This window comes from Triturus cristatus, chromosome 10 (assembly GCF_964204655.1).
Source record: "Triturus cristatus chromosome 10, aTriCri1.1, whole genome shotgun sequence".
In the NCBI taxonomy this organism is placed as follows: Eukaryota; Metazoa; Chordata; class Amphibia; order Caudata; family Salamandridae; genus Triturus; species Triturus cristatus.
Window position 1 is genome coordinate 624,725,040 of NC_140593.1, and position 27,034 is coordinate 624,752,073.

General features: G+C 45.5%; 1 protein-coding gene across 7 annotated transcripts in view; it reads left to right on the forward strand.

Annotated features, from left to right (window-relative positions):
• Positions 1-27,034, forward strand: part of LOC146789809 (ankyrin repeat and fibronectin type-III domain-containing protein 1-like) — a 2,714,698-nt gene that overhangs the window by 2,529,644 nt on the left and 158,020 nt on the right. For all 7 annotated transcript variants that reach the window (XM_085632159.1, XM_085632158.1, XM_085632162.1 and 4 more), the window contains 3 exons: positions 4,281-4,400; positions 5,607-5,822; positions 8,888-9,054. In XM_085632159.1, coding sequence (XP_085488285.1) covers positions 4,281-4,400; positions 5,607-5,822; positions 8,888-9,054 — 503 coding nt within the window. The remainder of the gene's footprint in view (positions 1-4,280; positions 4,401-5,606; positions 5,823-8,887; positions 9,055-27,034) is intronic.

Consider the following 27,034-nt stretch of genomic DNA (forward strand, 5'->3'; position numbering starts at 1 on the left):
TTTGAATCCCCCCCTCGTCCAGAGATCGCCCACCCTGCTGATGCCTATCATGTCCCACTTCTCAAAGCCCTTCGAGGTCCACAGGGAGCCCAGCCGCTCAGATGCGTATAGTGGCGTCGCCCGGGTCAAGCGATCCTTCCACCCCATCGCCACGTTAGCCGTGTGCCACACCCGTACCATGACCCTCGTGGGGCCCGTCAGCCGCGCGTCATGCGAGCTAGAATAAAGCGCCCGATTATAGTCACCACCCGGCAGTAACATTTTATCCATCTCAAAGGCCGGGTTTAGGGCGGGCCCGTAAAGGCCGTGATTGATCGCAGCCAGCTGGGAGGCCCAGTAATATCGCTTGATATCTGGGAGGGCAACCCCCCCGTCGTACCACGGGAGCGTCAGCTTCGCCAAGGCGATACGCGGCCTACCCTCCCAGAACAGTCGGCGCTGCAAACTCTCCACCTCGCGAAAGTAGCGCGCCGGGACAACGTCCATTGTATTCTGCAAAGCATACAGGAAACGTGGCAGCGACATCATCTTAAACAATGCCGCCCGGCCGGGCGGCGAGAGCGGCAAGCGCCTCCAACGCGCGACGTCCTCCTTCAGGCGCTGGAGGGGGGGAAGCAAGTTCTGGTTATATCGGGCCTCCGCGTCCAGGGTAATGAAGACACCCAGGTACCTAAATCCCCGCGGGGCGATCTGGATAGGACAACCCCGCGGAAGGATAGGATCCTCCCCAGAGAGGACATACACACACGATTTAGCCCAGTTGATGACCAGGCCGGAGTTGAGGCCAAATGAGTGCAATACATCAACCAGTACTATCAGTGATTTACGTGGGGAAGCCAGGTACAGAAGAATATCATCAGCGTAAAGAGATACGCGGTCCTCATACTCGGGGGTCCATCGGAGCCCACGAATAGAAGGTTCCCACCGCAGCCACTCCGCCAGGGGCTCCAGGGCAAGCGCGAAGAGGAGCGGTGATAATGGGCAGTCCTGCCGCGTGCCCCTGCCCAGCTCAAACGGAGCCGACACTCTACCGTTCACAACCACCTGCGCCAGCGTTCCCGAGTACAACAATTTCACCCAACCGATGAATCCCGGGCCAAACCCAAACTTCGCCAGTGTCACCCAAATATATGGCCACTCAAGTGTGTCAAACGCCATAGTGGCGTCCAGGGATGCCAAAATGGCCGGTTCCCGTATAAACGGGACACGCGCGAGCACCCCATGCAAGCGCCGCAGGTTAAGCGCAGTGTTGCGATGGGGGATAAAGCCGGACTGATCCTGGTGAATCAAATCGCACACCACGCCAACCAGCCGATTGGCCAACACCTTGGCGAGAATTTTGTGCTCCGCATTCAGCAGCGAAATAGGCCGGTAGGACGTGACCCGGTCCCGCGGCCTCCCCTCCTTGTGAATGACCACGATAGTGGCCAGACGCTGGTCTAGCGGGAGGGAACCCGCCGAACGGGCCGCGAGGAACATCGCACGGAGATGCGGCGCCAGCGTATCCGGTCGCAGCTTGTACAATTCGATGGGAAGACCATTAGGACCCATGGCCTTGCCGGAAGCGACCGAGCGTATGGCGAGGGCAATTTCTTCAGAGGTTGGGGCGGCGTCCAACGACACTCTGTCCTCCTCCGAAAGGGAAGGCAGCGCGATATCCCTAAGCAGGGCATGGGAATCCTCTTCCGAGCGGGAGGACACCGGGGAATACACCCCACGGAAATATTCTGCAAAGCAATCGACTATTTCTTCCGGTTCCGTGACACACACACCATCCAGTTTCTCAATCGACGGGACAACTCGACTCGCTCTCTCCTTTTTATCCAGCCACGCAATCAATTTCCCAGCCTTATCACCCACATCATACAGTCTCCCCTGTTGCTCTCTACTGAGGCCCCTGGCCGCCTCCGTGACGAGGGCCTTATAGGCCGCCTGCTTGAGTCGGAGAACATGTAATTTGTCATCCGTCACCCCACATTCGAGGTCGCCCTCCAACTCAGTTATTTCAGTTTCAACACGGGTCACCTCCTCCCACTCGCGCCTCCGGGAATGGGAAATAAGGGACAGGGCATCCCCCCGAATCACCGTCTTAAATGCCTCCCATAGCGAGACCGCAGATGACACCGACCCCACATTATCATCAAAATATCGCTTAAGGGACTTAACTAACTCTGCGCGAATGGTGGGGTCACGCAGGTACCAGGGATTAATCGGGGCCACCCTACCCTCTCCCCTCGGGAGAATATCGAAGTGCAATAAGAGCGGGGAGTGGTCTGAAATACCCCGCTCCAAATGGCGCACCTCCCCGATCCTCCCCGCATGCGCCGCCGGCACCAGGACATAGTCTAGTCTTGATAGACTGCCATGGGCCCCGGAATGAAAAGTGTACTGTTTCTGCGTAGGATGTTTCAAACGCCAACAATCCACCAGCCCCAAGGCATCCAATAGGCCAGACAACCACGCTTGGGCACGGGAAAGATCCCTAGGGGGTTGACGGTCCTCAGTTCCGGAAACCACAGCGTTAAAATCCCCCCCAACCACCAGAATCCCCTCCGGAAGGCCAAGGAGGAGGCGCCCCAGATCCGCAAAGGTGGTCGTCTGCAACCCTGGCGGGACATAGACAGAAACAAAAATAATCACTCTGCCCTCCATTCTACCCACCAGAACCGTGTAACGTCCCCTGTCATCATGGAGCACCTCATCAACTTCCAACGGGAGTGAGGTCTTGGCCATGATGCCCACACCCCTTGAACCCGACGTGAAGCCCGAATGGGCCAGAAGGCGGTAGCCCCGTCGGTTCATAGCACGAAAGGAGTTGCCAATGAGGTGCGTCTCCTGCAGAAAAACTATGTCAGGTGAAATTCGTTTCAGGAACTGCAGGACCACACCTCGTTTTATCCTGTCCCCCAGTCCATTAACGTTCCAGGACAAAAGACTCAGTCCCCCCTAATACCATCTTGAAAGCAAAAGAGAAGACATTTTATTACAGAGGAAGGCAAAATAATGCTTCTATTACACCGACCTATACAAGGCAGGGAAACTTATCTTTTGGGCATTTCAATTTCAGAAATCTATAATGAAGATAGGGTTGAACTTGAATGACCCTTATCCGAAGAGGAGGTCGAAAGAGGAGGTCTTAAGAGCAATAAATAGCCTTAAACTATTAAAGGCCCAGTCCCCAGGTGGCTTCCCAATGTATTTTTATAAAAACCCTTGCACCTTTGCTACTGGAATCCTCGCACAAAACTAATGAATAACATAGTTTCGAAGGCAACCCTATCCCCGACCATGAATGAAGCATATAGTAGCATCATCTGTAAGTTGTAATAGTTTCAGTTTGGTAATGCCAGTACTTTTTAGCGTATGTTTCCTAAATACAGATTTGTTTTGATAGGAACAGCAAGATCAGTGTTGCATGCTGTCTGTTTATTTATACCAATTAATAAACATTTCTCTTTGTTTTCATTGATTATTCTATAAGTAACCTTCTGTAATGAATGACCATTGATCATCTTGTCATTCTTGAGATTATCTTCCAATGTGTGATCAAACCTTTAAATATATTGTATACTGGGCACTGAACCTGTATTGTCATCATTGTGATCTATCTGTGAAACCTAAGAGCCTTACAAGTGCTTATACTGCCCATGCCAATTTACGGAGGTCAATTTCCAGCAGCAGATTATCTAACTAAGGGCGGAGTAGGAGAGATCTGCTGCTATGCTGTGCATCGTCTATCCTTTCGCCTACAACAAAAATCCTTTTCTTTCTTCTTCATGATATTGCTAATGGTGTTTCTTTTGTTGATTGACTCTACATCTAATTCGATACATCAAAACACTTGCTAGATTCACAGTAGTAACGGGTAGGACGATATACTCAATGCAAATACTCACAACCACATTTGGCAACAAAATCAACAGTCTCAACAGAATGTCCAATGAACAGTAGAGAAGCAGGGGTCTATCCTCCAACCCACTTTAGATAGCTACTCAATTTCAAGTAGGCAACGAAACGCATTGCTTGTTATCACAGTATTGTAAGGCTTGCCTGTCACTGACGATGGGCTAGCAGCCTGTGATGGACATGCCATTAAAGGAAATGCAGGCCATTGCTGCCACGTGCAGTGGGCTTTTCATGCGTGTGATCAGTTCAAGCATTACCAGATATGTTCTTGATGATGTTATGAATGGGATTTATTGAAATATTAAAGCATGTCATTTGCTGGATGTCAGTAATTTGGACACTGCTGATAACAAAGCTCACATCATATCTTACAGGTTTCCTGCATGTGGGAAGATATCCTGTGGTTGCGGCAGTGCGTCACTGTGTCGCAGTCATCCTGTTCTTGCATTCTTCAGACGCGGTTCAAGATGCTTTTGGCGATCTCCCAGATGCAGGTGAAAGAACCCTACAGTTTATGTGTGGCTGGTAATTCATAGAGGTCTGGAGTGAAGCAGTGGTGTAACAATAACAATGTCTGGGTCACAAATTCACAGATGCGTGTGGTGTCATTCTTACTTGGCTGCTTTGCTTATAATTTGAAATCGTCAGACCGTGGCTTGGGACACCATCATCACATTTTCGTGTAAAAGATAGGAACATATCAGCTTCAAACGACATCGACATATTGCTTTAGAAGAGGTGATTGGTACTTACTGCAAATTTTCAGATGTTTCCATGTGGATAACAAAATAAAAATTATACAGCATCTCATTGGAAGAGCCGGTGTCCATAAGTATAAACTACACAGCTTTCAAATGATCAGGATTCCAATACATCGCGTGTTAGCTCAAAGAAAGCCATTATTACTTTGATCGCCAACAAGGATTTTATAAAAAAAAAAAAATCACTGGTTTCTTCACCTTCTTCTTCCTTATTATCATGCTTGTTTTTGTCTGGTAGGAATAGCTGCTTCCGCAAATAGTATATTTTTTGTATGTTGCTGTCCTTAGTTTTCTTGGTCTTCCATTTATTGTACGTAAGCAGTCTCCTTTTTTCTCTATCGATTTAACCAAAAACCAACACAATTTACAATAGTATGAAATATCTCTAAACTAGCACCATTTTCCATTAAGGTGAAATTATGTATACCTAATTGATACTATTCATATGTGCAGGGCCGGCTTTAGGGCAGTGAGACTCGTGAGGCCGAACTGGGTGCTGACCTGTGGAGGGGGCGCTGTGACCGCAGGGGGGCACTGTGTTTAGCAATATCTTATGATAGGAGAGATAAGGGGCACTTTTGCAGGTGGTAGGGAGAGAATCAGAGGAGGCGGTCATGGAACGTGGGGCACCAAAAGTGATTGTCTCACTGTGCACCACCAGCGCTAAAGCCAGCCCTGCATATGTGCTCACTCTTGGTATTAGTTCTTGGTTAATCAGACACATAAAGTAAGCTATTGTTAATCGTCTGACTTGTAGCTCCTGTAGTTCTATCACCCCATGGCATACACAGCATTTCCACTGGCTGACAAGCGTGTGATAATATTGAGATCAGATATTTGCATGCCTGAGACCCCTGTAAGTTATTTATAGAATTACCTCTACACCTTTTCTCTTCTAGGAACAGTCTGTCTTACTCTATCATTTCTCCATGTCTTCAGGCTTTGCTGGGAATCCAGGACTTGGGGCAGGTGTACTTTGAACCCATCAAGGACAAGCAAGGCAACATCTTGGTCGTAACCCTGAAGGAGGTGACACTAAGTCAAACACCGGAAAACGTTCGCTGGACACCTTTGTCTAAGCTTCAGAGTAGTCGGAAATCGGTGTCATCGCCTGAGGAGCCCAATGCCTTGGATGTCTTATTGATGACGCTCCACGTGGGTAGACGCTAATTTACTTAAAGTACAGAAGTGATGGTGGAGGGAGCATTCAGTAAGATCAATGTGTTCATTCTGTGCACCTGGAGTTATCACCTATTCCTGGTCCCATATAAAGCAAATTGAAAGTGATGTTGCAAGACAATCTTCGGCACAGGTGGAAACTTTCTGATAGAAAGACGTACTACAACTCTGAAAGAAATTCTTATGGCCATGGGAACTTGCTATGTGGTGTGTGAGGACAGTGAAAGTCATAGTAGATGTCACTTATGCTGTCCTTGGTGTGGCATTGTGCTATGACTTATTGACACCCATCACTAACTTGACTTTAATGGCTCACCTAGAATTGACTGATTCCCCCATACAGACATTCATTACAGTGACTGTGCTCAGATTTGGGCATGAGCAGGGCCACTGGAATTATGCATCCGGAGAGGCAAATGACTTTCCAATGTATGGGAAAATGTACCACCATGTCTTTAGTAACTTTTGAATCATTTGTGGTAGAAAACATTTTGAGGGGTAAAATTTGCACACTATGTAGCAGGTGATGGATTATATGACAAATTTGCCAACTCTGTTACTATGCAGAAAATGTCGCGGCCACAGAATTGAAGAATTCCAGTGGCCTTAGGTATGAATGATGGCCTAAATCCGTGTATCTCTTTTTGGTCCCCACCAATTACCTTATTAGTTCTGCATGTTTATCTAAATATAAAAGACCCACATTTAGCATTTGACTCCGTATAGGGCAGCAAAAGCAATGTCACAACCTCAGATTGTGCTGGGCTTTACCTCCGAAGTACCCCCTACTATGGTGGTCATGGGCATCCGCAGCGGGGTAAGTGGGGTGCTTGCCCACCCTTGGATTTTTCACTTGTCCTTGGTATTATACCGGTAGCGCGATTTTGACATTTTTTTAATTATACCCCCCCTGAAAAAACTTCTGCGGACGCTCATGATGGTGGTGTTAACTGTGCCACGATACATTGCTCAGTAATTATAGTACAAGCCATATTTATCGCTCCATCGAATTACAACCATATCCAAAGATTACAAGGAGATACAGCAGTGATACTTCAGGGTGGCTTGGTAAGGGCAAACATGGTCTATTCCTTTTCAGAGATGTCACTGGCAGCATTTATTTTGCTGAGAAATTGATGTGATAATGACAAGAGGAAATTGTATCCCCCCAGTTATTTCCTCAAAATATTGGCCCTACATCTCAATATGACAGAGAAGGCTGCTGATTTTCAGTGATGTGGTGCACCCCTTGCTGAGAACCGGCACATTAAAATATCAAGTAGCCAGAGAGCACCTTACTACGCTGCATTGTGTTTACCTTCTGAAATCATAGTGATGACATCACGCCTCATTTAATGTCTGCTCATCCAGCCTTAAACAGCTCGGATAAAGGAGGCCATTGGAGGCTGGCCCACTGTATTTACAGATCCCCAGATTTTCAGAGATAATTATCCCACCAATAGGAGAACCTTTATTGAAAATACCACCATCAAGTTCAGTAATGTTTTTGTTTCTCAAGTTAAAAAAAACTTTGACTTTCACTGGCTCTGAGAACTCTCCTAGCCCCGGGGAAAGGGGATTGGGAGTATTTTTTATGAGCAACCGCCCTTCCAATCGTAGGCCTTCTGACGCTGTTTTGAAAGTGGCCCTGTGTTTTTTCTTTGCAGATTTATATAGTGCGTACTCAACTGAAAGGATTAGAGCACTTTACATGAGCACCAATTACGTTACACAAGGACACATTCATTTTTTGGTAGGCATGGGGAGATTAAGTGATTTGCCCAAAATCATAGGAAGCTGAGCCGACACTGAGGCTCGAACCTGGTTCCCCAGCTCCAAAGTCGGCAGCTCTGGCCGTAAGGCCACAACCTCTCAACCTCTGATTGATGGGCAGCTGTCTCAGATATTCTGACAATAGAGCCACCTGAGCTCATCCGACTCATCCGACTCTTAAAGCGGCCTGGGACCCGCAAGGTGAACAGAAGGAGCCATCTGCCGATTTACGGTAGAAGTGCTGCTCCACCCATCTCTGACTGAATCCCTTAGTGTTTCGAAGTGGAAAGTGGGGTATCAAGGGCAGAAACGGGGTTTCTGATTGTGTACTTTTTCCCCAGGAAATGTTCCAATGTTTCCTGGTGTTAATGACAAATACTTCTTGTGGTGTGTGCAGCTATTTATTGTTGAAAATGTTCTCATTATGAGTCTCTAAATAAAGCCATATTCCTTTAAGGGAACTTAAAAAGTGTTTATTTGCACTTAATGGACACCCCTGTTGAAGGTGACAAAGAGGGGACCATGCAGTTAATGATGCTGTCAGAGCCATCTAGGGCAGCCCTAGGAGGCTAGACATGGTCTTCTCTCAGGCTCATATGATGAGTGCTCAAGAGGAGGTCCAAGGATGTGAACGTTATCCCATCCTATAAAGTTTGACACCTCAGAGACCATAATTTATCTGAGCAATAAATAGACTCTTTTAAGGGTTTTACCCTAAATTGATCCCATCATTCAGATTTTGGTGGTTTCTATACCACGATCCGTATTCTCCCATATTTTGGCAGGTATGATATTTCCTTTCATGAAGATCTGACATACTTATGTCAATTTCAGAACAATTTACTGTCAGAATTTGAATCAAGAAGAGTGTTTGACAAAGATGGTCACTACTGATTTCAGAGAGCAGCCTGCAGGGTGATTAAAAATGGTACTTTTAGCTGTTGTTGTTCATGGTAAACTGAAATAAATTTTACACTGCCAGAGTCTTGCTGGCTCTCACTGTTTAGTCCTGTGGAAAAGCTCAAATACAAACTAATCCTGCAGTAAAAATGATAACATTGTTGCAGACTTAATGGCACTGTTGTACATTTCCCAGGAGGCCCAAGTCTGGGTGACACAGTTTCTGCTGAGGCCTAATTTAAAATGATCGAGCAGCTGTATATATGTATATATTGGCTACATTTCCATTCAGGACTCAGAGATTGTCTGAAAGTATCAGACAGGGACTCTGACACGCTGGTAACTTGTTATTATCTGTTTCTTACCAGGATAAATTAGCCTATCACAAAAGGAGCAGCCAGGCCCTCCCACCTGGACTGTACCTGGGCTACCTCAAGCTCTGCAGTGCTGTGGACCAGATACGGGTACTGGTGCCCGACAGGTTACCAAACATTCTTTGCCACACACGGATTCGAGCCAACCCTAATGTCTCCAGGTGAGATATAACATTCAAAAACGTTTTTGGTGAATGAGTCTCTTGTTAAGTATCCTGTGCGTTCCAGGGAGTAGGGGGTGCCTATGCTTATTGTTTGTATTTAAATATTTAAAGCAACATTTTATTCTGGAGTCTTAGAAACCCCAGGATGCATGTGATCATAGGGGTACCAACAGCAATAATGTGGCTAAGACGTATGAATAAAATGAGAATATTCAGTGTTTTTCTGAAAGGTCGTGGGTACAAAGAAGAAATTACCTAAATAAAAATAGGTGCAGATACACCTCCACTTATAAGGTTACATCTTCTTTTAGTGTCCCTGATCCATGTTATGACAATAGGAAGCAGAAAACCAAACAATCTAAACTTTTGCTTTAGTAGCATTGCCATTTACACAAGTTGCTTGCCTCCTATCCAGTTAGATTCAGACTGCACTATCCCTATCCAAATCCCTATCCCTATTCCTATTTCTGTCCCTATCCCTATCCCAATCCCTATCCATATCCCCAGTCCTATCACTATCACGAGCCCTACCCCTATTCCTATCCATATTCTTATCCCTATCCCTATTCCTATCCCTATCCCGAGCCCTATTCCTATCCCTATCCTGAGCCCTATCCCTATTCTTATCCCTATTCCCAGCCCTTTACCTATTCCTATCCCTAGCCCTATCCCTATTCCTATCCCTAGCCCTATCCCTATTCCTATCCTTATCCCTATTCCTATACCTATCCCCAGCCCTATCCGTATCCCTACACCTATTTCTATCTCTATCCCTATTCCTATCCTTAGCCCTATCCCTACTCGTATCCCTATTCCTATCCCCAGCCCTATCCCTAACTGTATCCCTATTCCTTTCCCTATCCCCAGCCCTATCCCTGTCCCTATCCCTATCCATATTCCTATCCCTATCCCTGCCCTATATCCCTATCCCTATTCCTATCCCTATCCCCAGCCCTATCCGTATCCCTATTCCTATCCCTATCCCTATCCCTATCCCTATCCTTAGCCCTATCCTTAGCCCTATCCCTATTCCTATCCCCAACCCTATCCCTATCCCTATCCATATTCCTATCCCTGCCCCTATCCCAAGCCCTATCCCAATCCCTATCCATATCCCTATCCATAATTCTATCCCTGTCCCTAGCCCTGTCCCTATCCCCAGCCCTATTCCTATCCCTATACCCAGCCCTAACCCTATCTCTAGAATCCGTTTTGCATCATTTTCCTCTTTTCCCTAAATGGGAGTGTCAGGCAGGAACATTTATGAGGCTTGTTGAGTCCAATATCCATCCCTGGAGTGCAGCTTTGGTTTTCCTCGAGAGAATTCATTTTTATATTTAAAAAATGTCTGAATCTCAAAAAGAAAAAGGTTTTTTTTTTAATTTCAACATGTTTTATTAAATTTTATACAAGAACATATTGGTAGTACTGTTACAGGGTTAGCATAGGTTGTATCAAGTGCGGCTTGTAAATCAGTATATTGAGACGTTATGTCCCATTTGTTTAGCTAATCCCACCTGACGATAGATAGAGAAAAAGAGAAAGAGACAGTGTGAGAAGTTGGCCTGGCATATGCTGGTCACTAATTATAGTGGCCACCTTGCACCACTTCAATTCGACTCTTATGGTAGATAGGCTTAAGACAACCTTTTAAAGAAAGCTATCCTAGTGGTAGCTGTGGAGAGCAGCCTTCAGGCTAAGTCTCAGAGGAATGTAAAGCCGCTTGTTTTACCTTATAATCTCTTGAATTACTAAATGAAATTACACCACACAGGTATATATATCAAATATATATGTATTTATTTCTAGACACACTCTACTAATCTCTTTATGAGATTAGAAGTCAGGAACACATTCAAATATCAACGTTTCACAATAAGTTAACCACAAATATGGCTGGGGCCCTAGGGGCGTACCAGACCATATACTAAAAAAGAGGTTTAGGAAAGTCGACTTGCAAGGGGACAAGGCCTAGGGCCTGTAGAATCGCTGGGGCTTCACTAATCCACCCAAGGCAGGTACGTAAAAGACCCACGGGAGACGCGTGCAGTGTGAGAACACAGCCGCGTGTTTCCTATTGATTTCAATGGAGCAAGTCGCGGTTGGATTTTTAAAGTTTTAGGGTACTTCGAGGAAGTCTACAAGCAAGCCACTTACAAGGTAAGTACTTCGAGGGCCAACACACACTAGGGCACTGGAGTGCACGAGTTACCTCACCCAGGGAAGCCGGGTGCATAGGTGTCTTTTGGTGTCGGGTCGCGTCGCTGTTTTCTATGGAAGCCAAAGAAGATTTGCTGCTTGCGAAGACTGGAGAAGTGTCCGGTGGAATCCAAGATGACCTGAAAGCAGAAGGGACAGTGTTCACAGTCACTTGCCAGTGACCCTGGGGCCAGGAAGATGGATGCTCACGGATGTCGGGTGATTTCAGGTGATCAAGGGTGTTTTGAGGACCAGGAGGGATCAACGATGACCAGCAGCTGGATTCAGAGTGTACCACGACGCCTGCAGCTGACTGAGGTGTTGGCAACCGGATTGGAGCCAACAAGCCTTGGCAACAGCAAGTCTTGTGAAAAGGGAATTAAGTCAATAGTGCAGACCAGCAAGGTATGAGGGACTCACCCAGCAAGGGTAAGTGAGGGCAGGCCTGGAGAAACCAGGGGAGCCCTTTGGTTTGATCAGAAAGTCTTCAGGGGACCCACAAGCCAATGGGCAAGGGATCGCAAAGACACCTTGTGAGGAAATGCTTTACAGGAGCCCACAGTCACTCGGGATGGGGTAGGCCTCTGATTTTCAGTGCACAACCTGCTGGAGACTTGGGCCATAAATTGGTCCAAAGCACAAGTTTGTAAAACGTCGTGAAGGGGTTGCACTTGACAATAGTGCACGGTACCCGGGTATTGCTGATCCTCGTCACTCGTGGGGTCCACTCGCCTCAGCTCTGCTGGAGACTTACAATGGCCGTCGAGAAGTCAGGAAATCCACTTCCAGGGCTGCAGGGACTTCGGATTCCGGCGGGAGCGGGCAAGATTGCGACAGTTGATTTAAGGTTTTGGTGCCTGCCAAGCAGGGGAGTCACTCCTTGACTCCAAGGGAGATTCTTCCTTTTACCAAAGGTAGTGGAACTTCGAAGGACCAGGATTCTTCTTGTAAAGCGTTGTCCAGGGATATCTAGGTATCTAGATATCAAGGGTTCCCTAATTTATACTAAAAGAAAGGGAGGGACTAGCTCTATGACCACTCCTCTGGGAGGGTCAGGGTAGGGGGTGGTTACACCCACTGCTCTTTGTCCAGTTTCACGCCAGAGCAGGGACAGGTAGCCCTGAACCGGTTTGAGCTGGCATATGCACAGAGGAGCCTACTGCTCCCCCAGTGCAGGACTTCAAAGCACTCTAGGAGTGCACCCACCCAGCCCCAATACACTAAATACTGTCTGGAAGGTGGTGACACCTCCCTGTGACAGGATGCCTATTGTTGGGCCTCCTCCACTGCGAGTTTCAGTCAGCAGAAGGAGGGCAGTCCAGTGTCTGTGCTGGTGGCATCCATTTTGTGATGCATGGGCTCTTTCAGATTTCTACCGTGTTTCCACAGTGGGTACATGTCGTCCCCTCTAGAAGGGTGGGATCATACTCCCACACCAGGGGGTATGATTCCAAGTTGTTTGACACCAAACACGACATGTTTTGATGCAGTCCTTCCAAAGTTAGCATTTACCGGTAGGTTATAATGCACTTAAGAGTATATGGTTTAACCGCATCCACAAACAGCCACAGGGAATAGACCCTGCCAGCTGCAGAGGGGCCCTGCTCAGGCAGAGGCACACCCTCACATTGTAAACCAAGCACCCTGCCCTCAGGATTGATAGGGCCTGCCTTAGGGGTGACTGGGTTATATGTGTGTGTATGGTGAGATATAGGAACCTATACCTCAATGAGGAGTGCTAACACTACCTCACCCAGGCTGCAGTAGCAGGCCTGTGGTGTCAGATTTAGTCTGCTTCCCAGGGGTGGCATAATACATGCTTCAGCCCCTGGTAGGCCTGTGAAGTACCTATGCCCTTGGTCCCTAAGGTACCATATACTAGGGGCTCATAAGGTACCACAGTATCCAATCACTAGTGCATCTAATATGCACTCCAAGTTGTTTAGAGAGAACAGAGAGACTGGGGCCCTGATTAGCAGGGACCCAGCCAGACTATAGCCAGAAACCAGTGCTAACATCAGAAAAAAAGTGGGGGCAACATAAGTGCAGATCCTAGTCTCCTACAGACAGGTAGAGAAAAGGCATAGAAACACGGGGGAAAGAAGAGGTAGGAGACAGGCAAGGAGAGTTACATTTCTTAACAATTACATATGACATTCTGTGGGGATGTTTGCACCCATGTAGGCTGGGGATGGTGGGGCTCCCCACTTGTGCCCGGCCCGGTAAGGCGACAATAGTTGAGACCAGTTAGGTATGATTGTCTGGTTGGTGCGTTCATAGGGGGTACCAGGTTGCGTACCGCCAGTATCTTATTTTCACGGAGGTTCATACGAGTCTAGGTACGTGTCAAGAGATTTACACATCTTTCTGGATGTCGGTTTCTGCAGTGCAATGTTGTCCGCACCTCTGAGATGGGTGTTCCAATTGAACCAGCCTTTGTAAGAAGTTTTACTTGTGACTTTCCAATTGGCGAGGACCATTTTCACTGCTGCTGTCAGTAGCAGGTCTGGTAGGTCTTTATCGGGTTCAGATCTCAAGTCTGTGCACAAAAATGCCATGGTAAGCGTGGAAAATTATTTTTGTTAGCTTACATTCAAACAAACCATTTATAAACAGAAAGATTTTCTCCCAGAATGATTTGAGTGTTGGGCAGTGAAAGAAAGGTGTGCTAAATCCCCGGTTTCCTTGTTACAGTTCCAACATAGCGCGTCTTCCCTGAGGCCTAATGAGAATAAACGGGCGGGGGTCCAGAAAGCCTTGTGTAACAGCCAAAATTTTGTTTGTGACAGCACCGGGGAGATCTTATTCCGTGAGGCCGAGCTCCATAGTGTGGCCCATTCTTGTTTGTTATGTGTGGCGTTTGTGTTTTTTATCCCAATGAGCAACCGTCTTAACATTAAGCTTAGAGGATGTTGGGCGGAGAAGTTTGTAGAGCTGTGAGACCTGGTGTCCCAACTTATTAATGTTCGACACAAACCTGGAGATTGATGGTTGTGATGCAGATAATTTGGTTTTTGACAGGGCCGAAAAAAAGAAAAAGGTTAAACTATTTTTAGGGAAGACAGATGCTGTACCGTCAGCAGGAGCTCAAGTGGATATCCATGAGAATTATACTTATTGCCTCACTCCCGCCATCCATTATTATCAGACGTGTGAACACATCCCCTACCCGGAGACAGCAAGGCAGGGTTGGAGGATCTTGGAATTATTTCACAGCTCTGATGAGTCCATCTCCCAATTAAACAAAAAATGCTACCTCTTTCTGGATATTCTCCCCAAAAGTGCATGCCTTTGAAGTGCAGCTCTGCTTAAAATACCAGTAGAAGGGTGGCACTACTACCTTTCAAAAGCACAAGTTTTTTTAGCCCAAATCTAGGACACATACTCAAAGGCTAAGCAGTAGAACAAAATGCCATGGCTGGTATTGTCATGCCAGGATACTTCTTGCTGACACTGTTGGCTTTGATGTTGACTGCTACATTAAATTGGAGGGCTACTCTCTAGAAACAGTTAACACAAATCAACTCGTGTTCCCCCCAGTCTTCTTCCTGGAGGTCACCAACTTCCAACAAGTGTTCATCATCAGACTTGTCAATGGCCCCCATTTGTCACTCATCTTCAGCCACTTGTCGAAGAGCTCACTTTCTTATCCAACATCAGACACTTCGTTGATATCAACCCGGCCATTACACAATATTCATGTGTCAGCAAAATATGTGCTAGATATCAGGAAATAACTCAAGGAGCTTGAGAAAACAGGAACGGCCTGTGCAGGTAAGAGCAGTGGGGCAGGGTTGGGGGGTGGGGGGATTCGCCAAACAGCCAAAAGGCAAAATTGAATAAATATTTAATTTTCCCTCATTTTCGTCTGTCAAAATCCCTGCCCCCCCCCCAACCCGGCCTCACCGCTCTTACCTGCACATGCTGCTGCTGTGAGAAGAGCCCCCTCAGTCCATCTTCACCATTATGAAACTGGCCAAGGATATGAGAAGAACCAGCATTTACTCCTGCCTTAACCTCAACCAGATGGCAATATTCATTAAATTCCTTTAGCAAGAAACAACATGTAGAAGTTGGCACTGAGGTTAAAGAGACAGAAGAAGAGAAGAAGGGAATTGAAGAGGAACACTAGATATAGGTTTTAAGATTTGCCTAGTGACATTCTTTTGCAGCCTTCTACGCTTCCCGATGCTATCAACCCCACCAGCCTGCTACAAAGAGCGGGTTACAGGTTCAGAATTCATATACATACTATAATTGCAGGGACTGACTACATTGTGACTAGGCTGGTTGGTCAAAAACACAAGCAGTAAATACCCACATGAAAATGTGCTGTGAAGCATTGTGAAAGTGATTCACTTTCTTACACTAAGTGCCCTTTTTCCAAACATTTGGAGCCAAAGGAAACTTCTGTTTTTACACCTTCTGCTGAACCCATCAACGCGAGTTCACCGCATCTTCAGTTAATCCAATGAGGTCTGTCTTCAGACTTTTTGCCTAGCCTGTCTGAGCATGGCTAGTCCTGTAATGTCAGTAATCCCAATGAGGAGTTCTCCGGAATTAGGGGTTGGTCTTGTGGCCTATCTCTCACAACCCATGCATGTGATCAGTGTGTCAATGTTGTGGGTGACACAAAAGCAACCCTTGTATGACCCATGTGCATGGGATCAGCAAGTCACGTGGTATGCATTCTCATTAAGGAGGGTGCTTCAAAGCAGGGATCGATTATACAAATTTCTTTGAAAAACAACTTTGAGTGATAAATGTTTTTGGGACTATTTATCTTGCCAATGTGATCTATCATAGAACTCTTGTGAATGATATTGCTGAGTATGTCGGATGTCTTTGTCCCATGGGATAGTGCTCTGGTAGGGGGGGCATATCTTTCAACCACCTTCCCCCAAAGCTTTAAGAGGTGTGTCTGATCTTGTTGTTGGAGCTTTATGGGCTACATGTGGTTGAAATTTTATCGGCATCCTGACTCAAGTGAGAGGCCTTGTCAAAACTGATATTGGCAGGTAATCCTGGTAATCCTAAAAGGTGTCTTCATCAGGTTCTGCCCTTTTGTGAGCGTTCTCATTTCTGACTGGATTTCGCTTACTTACAGCTATAATTGTTTAGTCGAGAGTGTGCAGAAAACAAGGAAGAGATGAAGCAAAGCGGATGTGAAATTGATTCACCTGGGGGAATATTAGAGACTAGCAGATGTGGAGAAATTAATGAATGAGATGGCAACGCAAATCAATTAATTTTTTCAGTTAGATAAAACCATTAAAATTGCATAGGTGGGTAGGGGAGAGAATAGTAGTGAAAGATATATGGTAGGTGAGAGGTGTGAGGCTGTAGGGGCAAATGGAGGACAGATGGGAAGGAGAAGTGAATATGATGAGATTGGGAAAGTGAGAGCTGGAAAAATAGATTTATGGGGAAAGGTAAAAGGAGTGGGAGGGTAGGAGAGAGAAGGGAGAAAGGCCAGCGGTGAGAAAGAACGGAGTGGTGGAGCAGTGTGTAGATGTATCAGGCCATGGAAGTGGGTAAGAGAGGGCTGAGAGTGGCAGCCAGAGGAATTAGAGGGATATTTCAAAAGTGTAGGTAGAAGGAAATGTTAAAGGATGGCGGATACGATGGGTTAGGAGGGATTGGGATGGGTTAGAAGGAGGCCAACAGGCGAGGGTAGTGCTATGGTGAGAGTGGGTCTAGGGTAACTGAGAGGCATCAGAGAGGAAAGTAGGGAGCAAGATAGAGGAGAGTGTCCAGTGAGAAAGGATGTGTGAGTGAGAAAGGTGAGGGGTGTCAGGCATAGGTAAAATGTGAGGGGAGAAGAGGCAGGAATGCTATTGTTTGAGGAAGCGAGAGTGTGAGCAGGGAACAAAAGGCTAGGCAAGGGAGAGAAAGTGAGAGGGCAGGAGAGGGTTCATAGAGAAAAGAAGCGGGGGCAAGTTGAAGGTGGTGTTGGGCAAAGACCTTGTAGGTTCTAGATGAGGCATGACGGAAGATGGAGAGAGAGGAGAGCAGGTAGTATTGGGTGTAACTAGGTGGATGCAAGTCATGCCGTAGTTGAGAGGGGATTCAGAGGAAAGTGCGAAATGCAGTTTTTGGAGAGGTGTGGGAAGTGGGTAGAACTGAATTGGAGGGGGTGCTGGGGTGGGGGTGATGAGGTATGCAGTAGAAGGTAGAGAGAAGGAGACGTGGACAGCAAGGGGATAGAGTAGAAGGAGAAGGGAAAGATGCAGAAATGTCAGTTTTGATGGGTGGGTACCGTAAGTGATTATGCACACTTCTGGAATGGGTTTGGTGACATTGTACCATAAATAATCAATGCACACTCTTGGAACACTAGGTTTCTATTAGGGGAAACATATCAGTGTTACAAGGGAAGCTTAGGTTGACAGTTTATGCGGAGTGAATGTTATTATATAGATGGTTATGCACTTGCCCTATTCTCGAATGGAGCGTCCTGAGTGGAGTTCGTTGTATGTGTATTCATGTGTCCCTCTGTGTGTCTTGTTTCTTGAGAGTGAATATTGTCTGCATGGGTGGTATTTAGGTTGTTCCAGGGCCTGGTTAATATAGTATGTCAATGAAGAGTTGTTTTTGGTGATTGTGAGGCCTGTGAGTGGGAGCAATCCTTGTCTGAACCAAACACATTGATAAGAGCATGACTTACTCTTTTTTTGGTGTCTGCCTCCTCCTGCAGTGTCTTCAGTTCCCAAAGGAGTTGAGCAGATGCCCTTGTGTATATAGTTGTGGTGGTTGCCATGATTTCCAAACCGTGCTTAATCCAATGTGTCCCTCGGCCCCTTACCCCCGTCCTTGCCTGCCCATCACTGAGACCCCTTCGGGCTTCCTAACCTCGATTACAGCACGATGTGTTCCCATTCTATTCGCTGTGCTTGTTTTTAGGGCAGAGACGGTGAAAACCAGATGACTTTGACTTGGTTGCAGGTCTGTTTAATGCATGGAATGTAGAATGGACAGTTGTAAATTTTTTTTTATTTTGCTCAGTTTTTTACACTGTAGCTTAATTTGATTGTACTTGCCACTAGCTTCAGCCGCCCTTGCTTGCCCGTCCCTCCCTCACTGTCCCTGGGACCGCATTGGGTTTTCTAACATAAAGTGCAGCTAGGTGTGTCCCCATTCCATTTGTTGTGCAGCTAAGCTCAATTTTTAGGGCAGGGACTCTGAAAATGTGATGCTTTTGAAGTGGATGCAGGTCTGTGTAAATCACTGAAAGGCGAATGGAGCGGGTTTTAGGTCTCGCCTTGCTATCGCGTAAGCGATCGCAAAGCGAGACTATTGTAAGGGGTTCCCAAAAGTGCTCCCAAAAGTGGATTGCATGGTGAGCACGCGCACAATCACAAGCATCCTGCCGCCATGCAATCCGTTTGGCATCCTACTTCAAAGGGTCCGCTCCCCCGCCACTGCCAAACGCGCGCGCCACGCTCGGCCGGGCTTGTCTTGTTAGTTCATGTAGACAGCTGTGTTCTGAGACACGCTGTGCTTATTTGCACATCAAAGTTAGTGGGCGAGCAGTTACTGTGGGAGAGTGCTGAGAAGTCACTCAGATACAACGAGCTTTCATTTCTACTACATGTTTGCAGCTGATTTCTCAGAAATGGATACGCACACATCCTGTTTTCAATAGTGAGTTCAGAGTGGTTCTCAACTGAGAAAATTTTTAAAACAAGAAGCAAAATGGAGCGTTTTCCCGCACAATATTTTTAATAAATTGATCAAAAGCAGCTAAGCAGCTATTTTAAAGGAAAACTCATAAACTATGTCATACAATTTCTGACTTGACAATCCTGTATGACCCAATGGGGGGTGTGGGCAGAAGGCAAGAGTGCTTGTGTTTTCCCCTTTAGTGCAAAATGGGAGAGACACAGAAACACATCAAATAGCTGAAATGCAAAACATGAAACCGGGAAACCTGGGATCAATCTCGGCTACCCTGCTAGACTTAATTGTGTAATCCTGGGCAATTGCCTAATTTGATTTAGCTTCTTTCCCCTTATCATTGCATTGTTTAATCCTACGTAGCTGCCTTAATCTGCATAAAATGTGATGTGATTCTAGGCAATTGCAGTCCTAGGCAATTGCCCTATTTCAAATCATATGTGATGATTAAGGACAGAGAGTCATAGTGACATAAGGCAATTGCATAGGATCCCACAATTTTGTCAAGCAGAAAGCCTGGATTGATAAAGCATCAATAAATACTAAGTACTAAATCCATTCCTGCAGCTTCTAGTAGCCAATCATCTTTCCCCATCTATGCTCAAAACCTAGGTCACATGCTAAATCACGTGTTTCTCGTTCTTTACGTTGTCTAGTCAGTGGGGTGAGGGGCAAACAGGGTTCATGTTTAGAGGCTCTCATCTCCAATGAATACCACTCAATGCAGATATAATCTCATGCCCTTAACTGAAACGATTCTGCGTATTAAAGAAATAGAGTGTTTCTTTAAACAGATAAAGCATTTCAATTTCGTGCATTAAATTGTTACAGTGCACATTGCAGCCGAATAACAATAGTATGCACTAAACTGGAATGCCTCGGCATGTTGGAGAAATACTGCATTTCCTGCCAAAGATGTGGATGGTTCCGCATTCATGTAAAACGTTAGGTGTTGCTATCAAATGCAGGTGTGTCAGCTCAGTTGATTGAACGGCTCCTGTTATAATTTGTGTGTAATCTGCAATACACAGAGCATACACACAGCGCCCACTTCAATGGGTGTCTTCTAAGCGCACACGCTCAGAGTGATATTCACATTGGAAGTCTTCGAATGAATGCTGGGCCATGGAGGATCGGATCAGCGTCAATACTTAGATGGGGCTCGAGATCGCAAGAAAAAGTAAACGCGAACAGCGGCTGATAAACATGTGTGTGATGAAGGGGGTTCTAAGGAAATGAAATATGTGGCATTGAGATCGTTGCAAAAGCAAATATAATAATCCTCGCTCCAAGTGAATGATACCCAGACTGAGATGCCCTAATGATTACGATCTGTTCCCAAACCTTTCCCACATATGAGGAGGGATGCCTAACTTGGGTAACAGCTAAGATTTGACCCCTTCTGCACAAATAATTCACTCTGTTAATAGGCACAAAAGTTCATTACCATCAACTGTCAGAGGAAAGCTTAGCATGGGTTCAGGGAGGCTTGGTTTTAGTTTCTGGGCATTTGAGAACAGAATACATCCGCAACGAAACCCCCAGCAGGCAGGGCGCGAACAAAGCAGGCTGCATAAATTGTCTTCCGCCCACTGCTGGCAACAGAAGAAGCGCTTTCACTTATCAAGCACTTTCACTTATCAAGCACTTTCACTTATCAAGTGCTTTCACGTTAAATGAACAGAGCCTCGGAGTGGCAGAGCAGAGGCGCTTGGCAAACTGCCTCTCCTTTGCTGAGCACAGGCTGCTGAGAAACAAGAACGGGTGAAACATGTCACAACTGGCCTTGCCTTTCACTGACGTAAATACAAACAAGGATGCAAGTACTTCACACACAATTAAACAAGCATTGGCATAGCCAATAGGTCTCGGTTTTGGGACCTTATAAGTGTTTAGCCATGCAACAGTTGCATAACTAAATACTTACAATGTCCCAAAAGCGAGACCTATTGGCTATGCCAATGCTTGTTTTCTTTTGCCTGGTTTTCTACATAGAGTTCGTTGCCCTTGCCTCTGGTTTTGAGCATTTTCTGATTTTTCACAACTGTGAGCAGTGGAGCTACAAAGCTTCCCTCGTCCCCCCACCCCACTATTCTTTGCAGTTAATGCCTCCAGGTGACGTCACTTTACCATAAGTCATGGCGCTACATAAATGTCACGTGGGGGAGTTGATGCTAATGGGCAGTGAGGACAGGGCCGGTTAAACCTACAGCGACAGAGAATTAAAGGTTCATTTTTTTTTATTACTTGATGTTGTGGATGTTAAACTAAGCATCTTAAATCAAATTCACTCTCCATGATGCTGCATCTGGCAGGACTGTCCCACACCATAGATAACCAAACAAAAGGTATCTACAGTAAATAACATCAGGCGTCTAGGGCCTCTGTAATCCACATTGAAATGTAAATGTTTAGGTTGCTGCAGCAGAAGCGTAATCTTGTGACTAAAGCAAATCTAAAAGACTTTTTCTTAGCATTTGGAATTTTAAGCCCATAGGTACAAAATATAAAAGTGAAGCTACAAGTCACAGAATGCCGCCCTTTCTGTAGCGTTGCTAATCTGTAGGTGACATGTGTCACGGAGCCACAAGTCCCTGGGTATTATTAACAGATAAATATTTAAAATGACACCAAAGAAGAGAAGTGCTGGGCTCCAAAGTATAAGTGCCTGAAGACTCATATTTTTGTCAGCATATGCTTATAACACGGCCATGCCTCCTGTTCAAACGTGCCTTGTGGTTGAGTGTGCTTATGAAAACGCAGAATATTTAAATAAATTTTAGTGTGCCCGCCCTGTACATTTAAAGTTGCCTACCAACGTGAGTAATTTCATGTCACTTGAAATTCCTAACTAAACATATGCACCAAGTGTACAGCGGAAATGAGCAAAGCAGCATTGTGTTTATGTAACCTGTGCACTCTTTACCTATAGCCATTTGCAGTAATATATTAGACTAGGACAATTCTAAACACATAGGTCTGAACAAGTAAATGACTCACTGCAGATTTGACACCCGCTACCCCCAGAGTAATCCTCTTTATCTATCAGCGTACCCGCATTTTTACTTTTTACTTTTACTTCTTACGCCAGAAAAACTAAATGCCTCCAAGAACTATGTGTCGCCCCCCCCCCCCCTACCCCCACCTTGCTTGCCCATTCCAACCAGTGGTGGCTGCGTCAAATAGCTTTTTTTCTAACTTGACTTTTAGCCATGCTGCACAACCACTGGGCCGAACTGGGATCGCAAATGAGCCTAGGCAATTACCTCTGACCAGCCCCCTGGCGGGGGGGGGGGAGGGGGGGATGCTGGAGGTAACACTGCTAGGCTTTTGATACAAAGGGCCGTCCAGGGAAACACCCAGTGCCCGCTACGGCCAGTCCAGCCCTGCACAACTACTCCTTCTATGATATGGCTAAAAGACATACATAGGCAAAACCTATTAGCTTTTCCAATGCTTGTTATTATAACTTTTCAACATGCTGCACAGCATCCACGCTGCTCTACACCATAGCTTAATGACATTGGCAAAGCCAATACTCTGACTAAACACTTATAAGGGCCAAAAAAGTAGGATTTATTGGCTATGCTAATGCTTGTTTTAATAACCTTCAGCTTTTTTTTGAGTCTTCTCAGTCTTTTTCCCAGCAATTATCCGTGCAAACCTGTCCGCCCGGCCCATCAACAATAGCAGATTAAGTCTGAGAGGTCCCAAGCGACATATAGCAATGTGTAATCCCGCCTAAATCCGTTTTTGTTGTTGTCCGTAGCGCTTTATCTGAGTGATTTATTGCACGTCCCAGCCCCGTGCTTGTCTGTGACGCTGGTGCTCCGAGGCACATGATGGTAAAGTATGGCAGGGATCCCCAGAGGAATGTGCACACCCTCACTGCAGCGCACACGTGCGTGCTTGGAAATAACTCATATTTCAGGAGCATAATCCCGCCGTCATCAGTTTCCGACGCAGACAGAACTGACGTGGCTCCAGTTTCACCTGCTGCTGCCTTTCCCGGGGGCTCGCTGATCCCTGTGCGCCGGGGAAAGTCATGAGCACCGGGGCAGCATCTTCCTCCGGAATGTCATCAATGTGGATTTTGAGCAAGGTCGGGTTGCTGCCCTTCTTACTTTCTCTTTCAGGCTCCTGTGAGGGGACATTCGCCCAGCGTGGGTAAAATATCCAGACTCTATGATTGCAGTGCTTCAATTTAAAGCCCTGATGCTGATCAGTATCGGAGGAGGGGCACAAAGGGCCCTAACGCAATTTAGGAAATTGGGCTCACATAGGGGTGACTCGTGTTCGTTCTGTGTATCGTAGTCACGCGGAATTGTCGTAATTACTAGGGGTGGGCGGAATTTGCGAAATCCACTTCCGCAAATTATCGCGAAAATGTTTAAAATTATCGCAAACAAGCGGAAATATCGCGAAGATGCGGAAGTTTTTTTCCAGCATGTTCGCGAGATTTTCTGCATGGTTGCGGGTCGCCAACTTACCCATGTGGTTGCTCGCGGGCGTGGCCGTCTTGTTTTGAGTAGTCTCGCGATGCATGATCGCGAGAAGAAAGATGTGATCGCGCGACGCATGACGTCACTGCCGGCGCGAACTGTCGCGAGACAGCGCAAATGGGTAAAAACAATACAACATCTCATGGAGAACGCGACCGGATAAAGAAAACTTGTGGCGAACGCAGGGATTCAGGTAAGGCGATCGCGCGCGCGCGAGAATGTATTATTTTACAGCGCGAGCAAGAAACAAATTATCTCCAAGCTGCGGAAAGCGGAAATTTTGACATTTTCGCGCTCTCCGCGGATCGCGGAAATGTCAAATTATCGCAATTTCCGCGAACGGAACAAAATTTTCGCCCAGGCCTAGTAATTACGCAAGAAGCGTAATTCAGCGTTACTCTCAATTTTTTAGTGCAAAAAATGCCCACTTTGGACGCAAAGGAGTTTTTTGCACTAAGAAATAGCTCTAAATGCCACTGAATACAAATAGCGTACGCGAGCTCCTGCTTACTAAATGTGCCCTTGGAGTAGGATTTTTCCCCAATTTACTCTTGGCATTTAGAGCTTTTTACTTAGCGCCAAACGCACCCTAGCTTCCAAAATGGATGCGAGGATACATTTCTGCAAATAGCGCTAAATGCAGCAGAACACAAATAGCAAGCGCGAAGAGCGACATGTGCTTGTTAAATGTGCTTTTGCAGTCGTTTTCTTTCTCCTAAATTACGCAAGGAGGAGTAGTCGCATAGTTATCAGCAATTCTACATCAAATGATAACGCAGAACTCTGATTACACCAGCATCATTTAAATTCCACCCACTCCTATTTTGTAGTAAACAAGTTATTAATTAACTGAAGTGGGCCCTTCACATCACTGAGCCCTGGTGCCAATGCACCTGATGCACTACTGATAGCTATGCCCCTGATGCTGATGTTGAAGTTGCTGAAGGCTTTCATGTTGAGTTACCCGTCTAGCACTGACTCCAAGCCACTAACTTCAATATATTCCAACATAATTGGTGGGAAGTGGCTCAGGACTGCTGGTGCAAAACGCTGATTGGTTGATGCGTTTGCTGCGAGATAATCCTTCCTCTTTAGTGTTAAAACAGCATTTGAAGATTTTTCTTCCTTTAATGAAATCTTGATTACCTTGGTTTTTCTGAAAGTCTTTCAGGCCATTTATACTGGTCAGAATTTTTTTTAATTTATTTTATTGTCGTGTTGTGCGGTTTTATGTTGTATTTTGCACCTTGAAGCTATCCTGGAGGGCAGTGCTGGACATATAATTTTTTTTACTATGGTATTCCCTAAATTGAGGGCCAAAGGATTTCACCAGAAACGGGGTGGAGCCATAAGGGTAATGTCTGCTAGTCAACTTTAATTTACATTTTTTTTTAAACCATGACTCAATTAATTGGCAATGTTAAATGTGATAGTAAATGCATTCTGGCTTACATAAAGGTTACAGAGTGCAATTTAAAATATCTTCTGGTTGCAGGCACCTGATGCAGAGATCTTTTTTATGCTCTTAAATTGACATCGTATAATGGTAAACATTATGAAGGAGAACTATAACCCAGTCTATTTGGGCAGAGTACTGATACCCCATCACTCGTTATCAATGCCTGGCACCCAGGGCTTTAAGTGGGCCGGGTCCTGCTGGCGCTCAGCACTTGCAGTTCTAAAAAAGCAGGTGTTGAGATGGGTCCCTATCAAGCTCTCCATTTTTACCCTCAACCTTGGTGAAAATAAATATCTTAGCCCTGCAGCAGTGCCACCCTTCGCTGCCTTTGGTGTAACTTTAGAGAGACTCGCTATAGTTGTTTACAGTATCATCATTTCAGATCTGAAGTATTTTCCATATTCTATACAACGACTCCATAGTTGTTGCTTATTTAGCTGATGCAACTAACAACTATTGACAAAGCCAATAGCCCCGGCTTGTTGTAGGTGTAATGTTACTTGTTGTATTATATATCTGGATGCAATGACAGAAGCAGCAAAATACCAGTTGGGTGGCACACTCTGCAAAGCACAGATTTTTAGCTTACGTGTTATAAAGGCACGCCCTTAATTTAATCACACATGCCCCTTTTTTCTTCCCGCTTCAAACCCCGCTGCCACCTTTTTAATAAGATCAGAGAGTGAATGACCTCCTGCCACAGCCAGCATAGGAAATCAGATCAAAAATATAAGACAAACTAACAGCACAATAAAGAGGCCTGCACAGTTAATCAGATCTTCCAGCATAGCACGTTAAAGAAATGCGTGTCTATCTATCACACTTCCGCATATGGCACACCATTAAGTGCTGCATCCCAGAAAATGCTAACCACACGTCGGTGGCTATCATGCATAACATATAAACACTTCCAACATAGGCTTCCAGTAAATGCAATACTCTGCCAACCACACACTTACATGGTGTAACATTTTAGCTGTGGGAACAAAGCACTTCAGTGCCCCACATAGGGGCAGTAAGCACTAAGCAAATTCAATAATACAGAACAATACCCAGACATTTTCCGACATGTATTACATTAAGATAATATTTTGAGTTTAACCTTCTGTTAGAACAATTTAGGTGCAGTTAAGTCACATTTTTGACTCATCAGAAACTACCACAGTTCTGCTGCAAGCTCAACGTGTAGCATGTAGGTCAAAGATTTCTATTGTATTTTATTTGTATATATTTTTTATTTTATTTTATGTCGACAGCTCAGTGGGTTGTTGTTTTCGTTGCAGATAACCTTGTATTACCTACTCTACATGTCACAGGTGTTAATCCTTGTAATAAATCTCGGAGGGTTATGAACCTGTCTCAAAGAGCTGCATGCAAACTGCAAGGCACATATGTATAACCTTACTGTTTTTCACAATTTTACTACTATTCTAATGTTGCACAAAAGTGTTCCTTAGAGTACTAATGGGCTTCTCAGCGAGCATTATATAAATGATTATTAGTACGCATATAAACAGATATATCTGGCAACGTTACATTCCATGCTTATGACCATCTCTTAGAAAACTCCAAAAAACCTGCCTTCAAATCACAGTGTGTCTCTTCAACACTTGTGAACTGACAAGACAAATGTCTTTGTTTCCTGGCGTCAAGGGGTTAGGCTCTATCTAGTCTTCAGCAAGGATGACGTTTAAGCAAATAATGTGATGATGGCCATTTATCAGAGGCATTTGTGTTGTGCTGGACAATGAGAGGGCTCCCTCACCCCCTGCAGGTCGCTGCTTTGAACATAATGGGCATATTGCTTATTTACAGTGTAATACTGGATGCCATAACAGCAGGTTACTATTCAGACACTTTAAATTACTGTAGATTACATCCAGTTGTGTTCATCAGAGTCTTCTCAGTTACTTCCCCAACGCATGTGGACAGCGGACTTCCAAAAACATTGCAGTCTCTGCCTTTCACTGGATCGCTTATGGGCTTCAGCAGTTTATTCTGCCTATTTTTGTACTAGCAATGACAGTCATTGTTGTATTTGTATATGTGGACAGCATTAAACATGCCGCACAAAAACAATAGGGAAAAAGTAATCACCCACTTTTGAATTCCCCGGTCAAATCAAGATGGCAGAACGTGA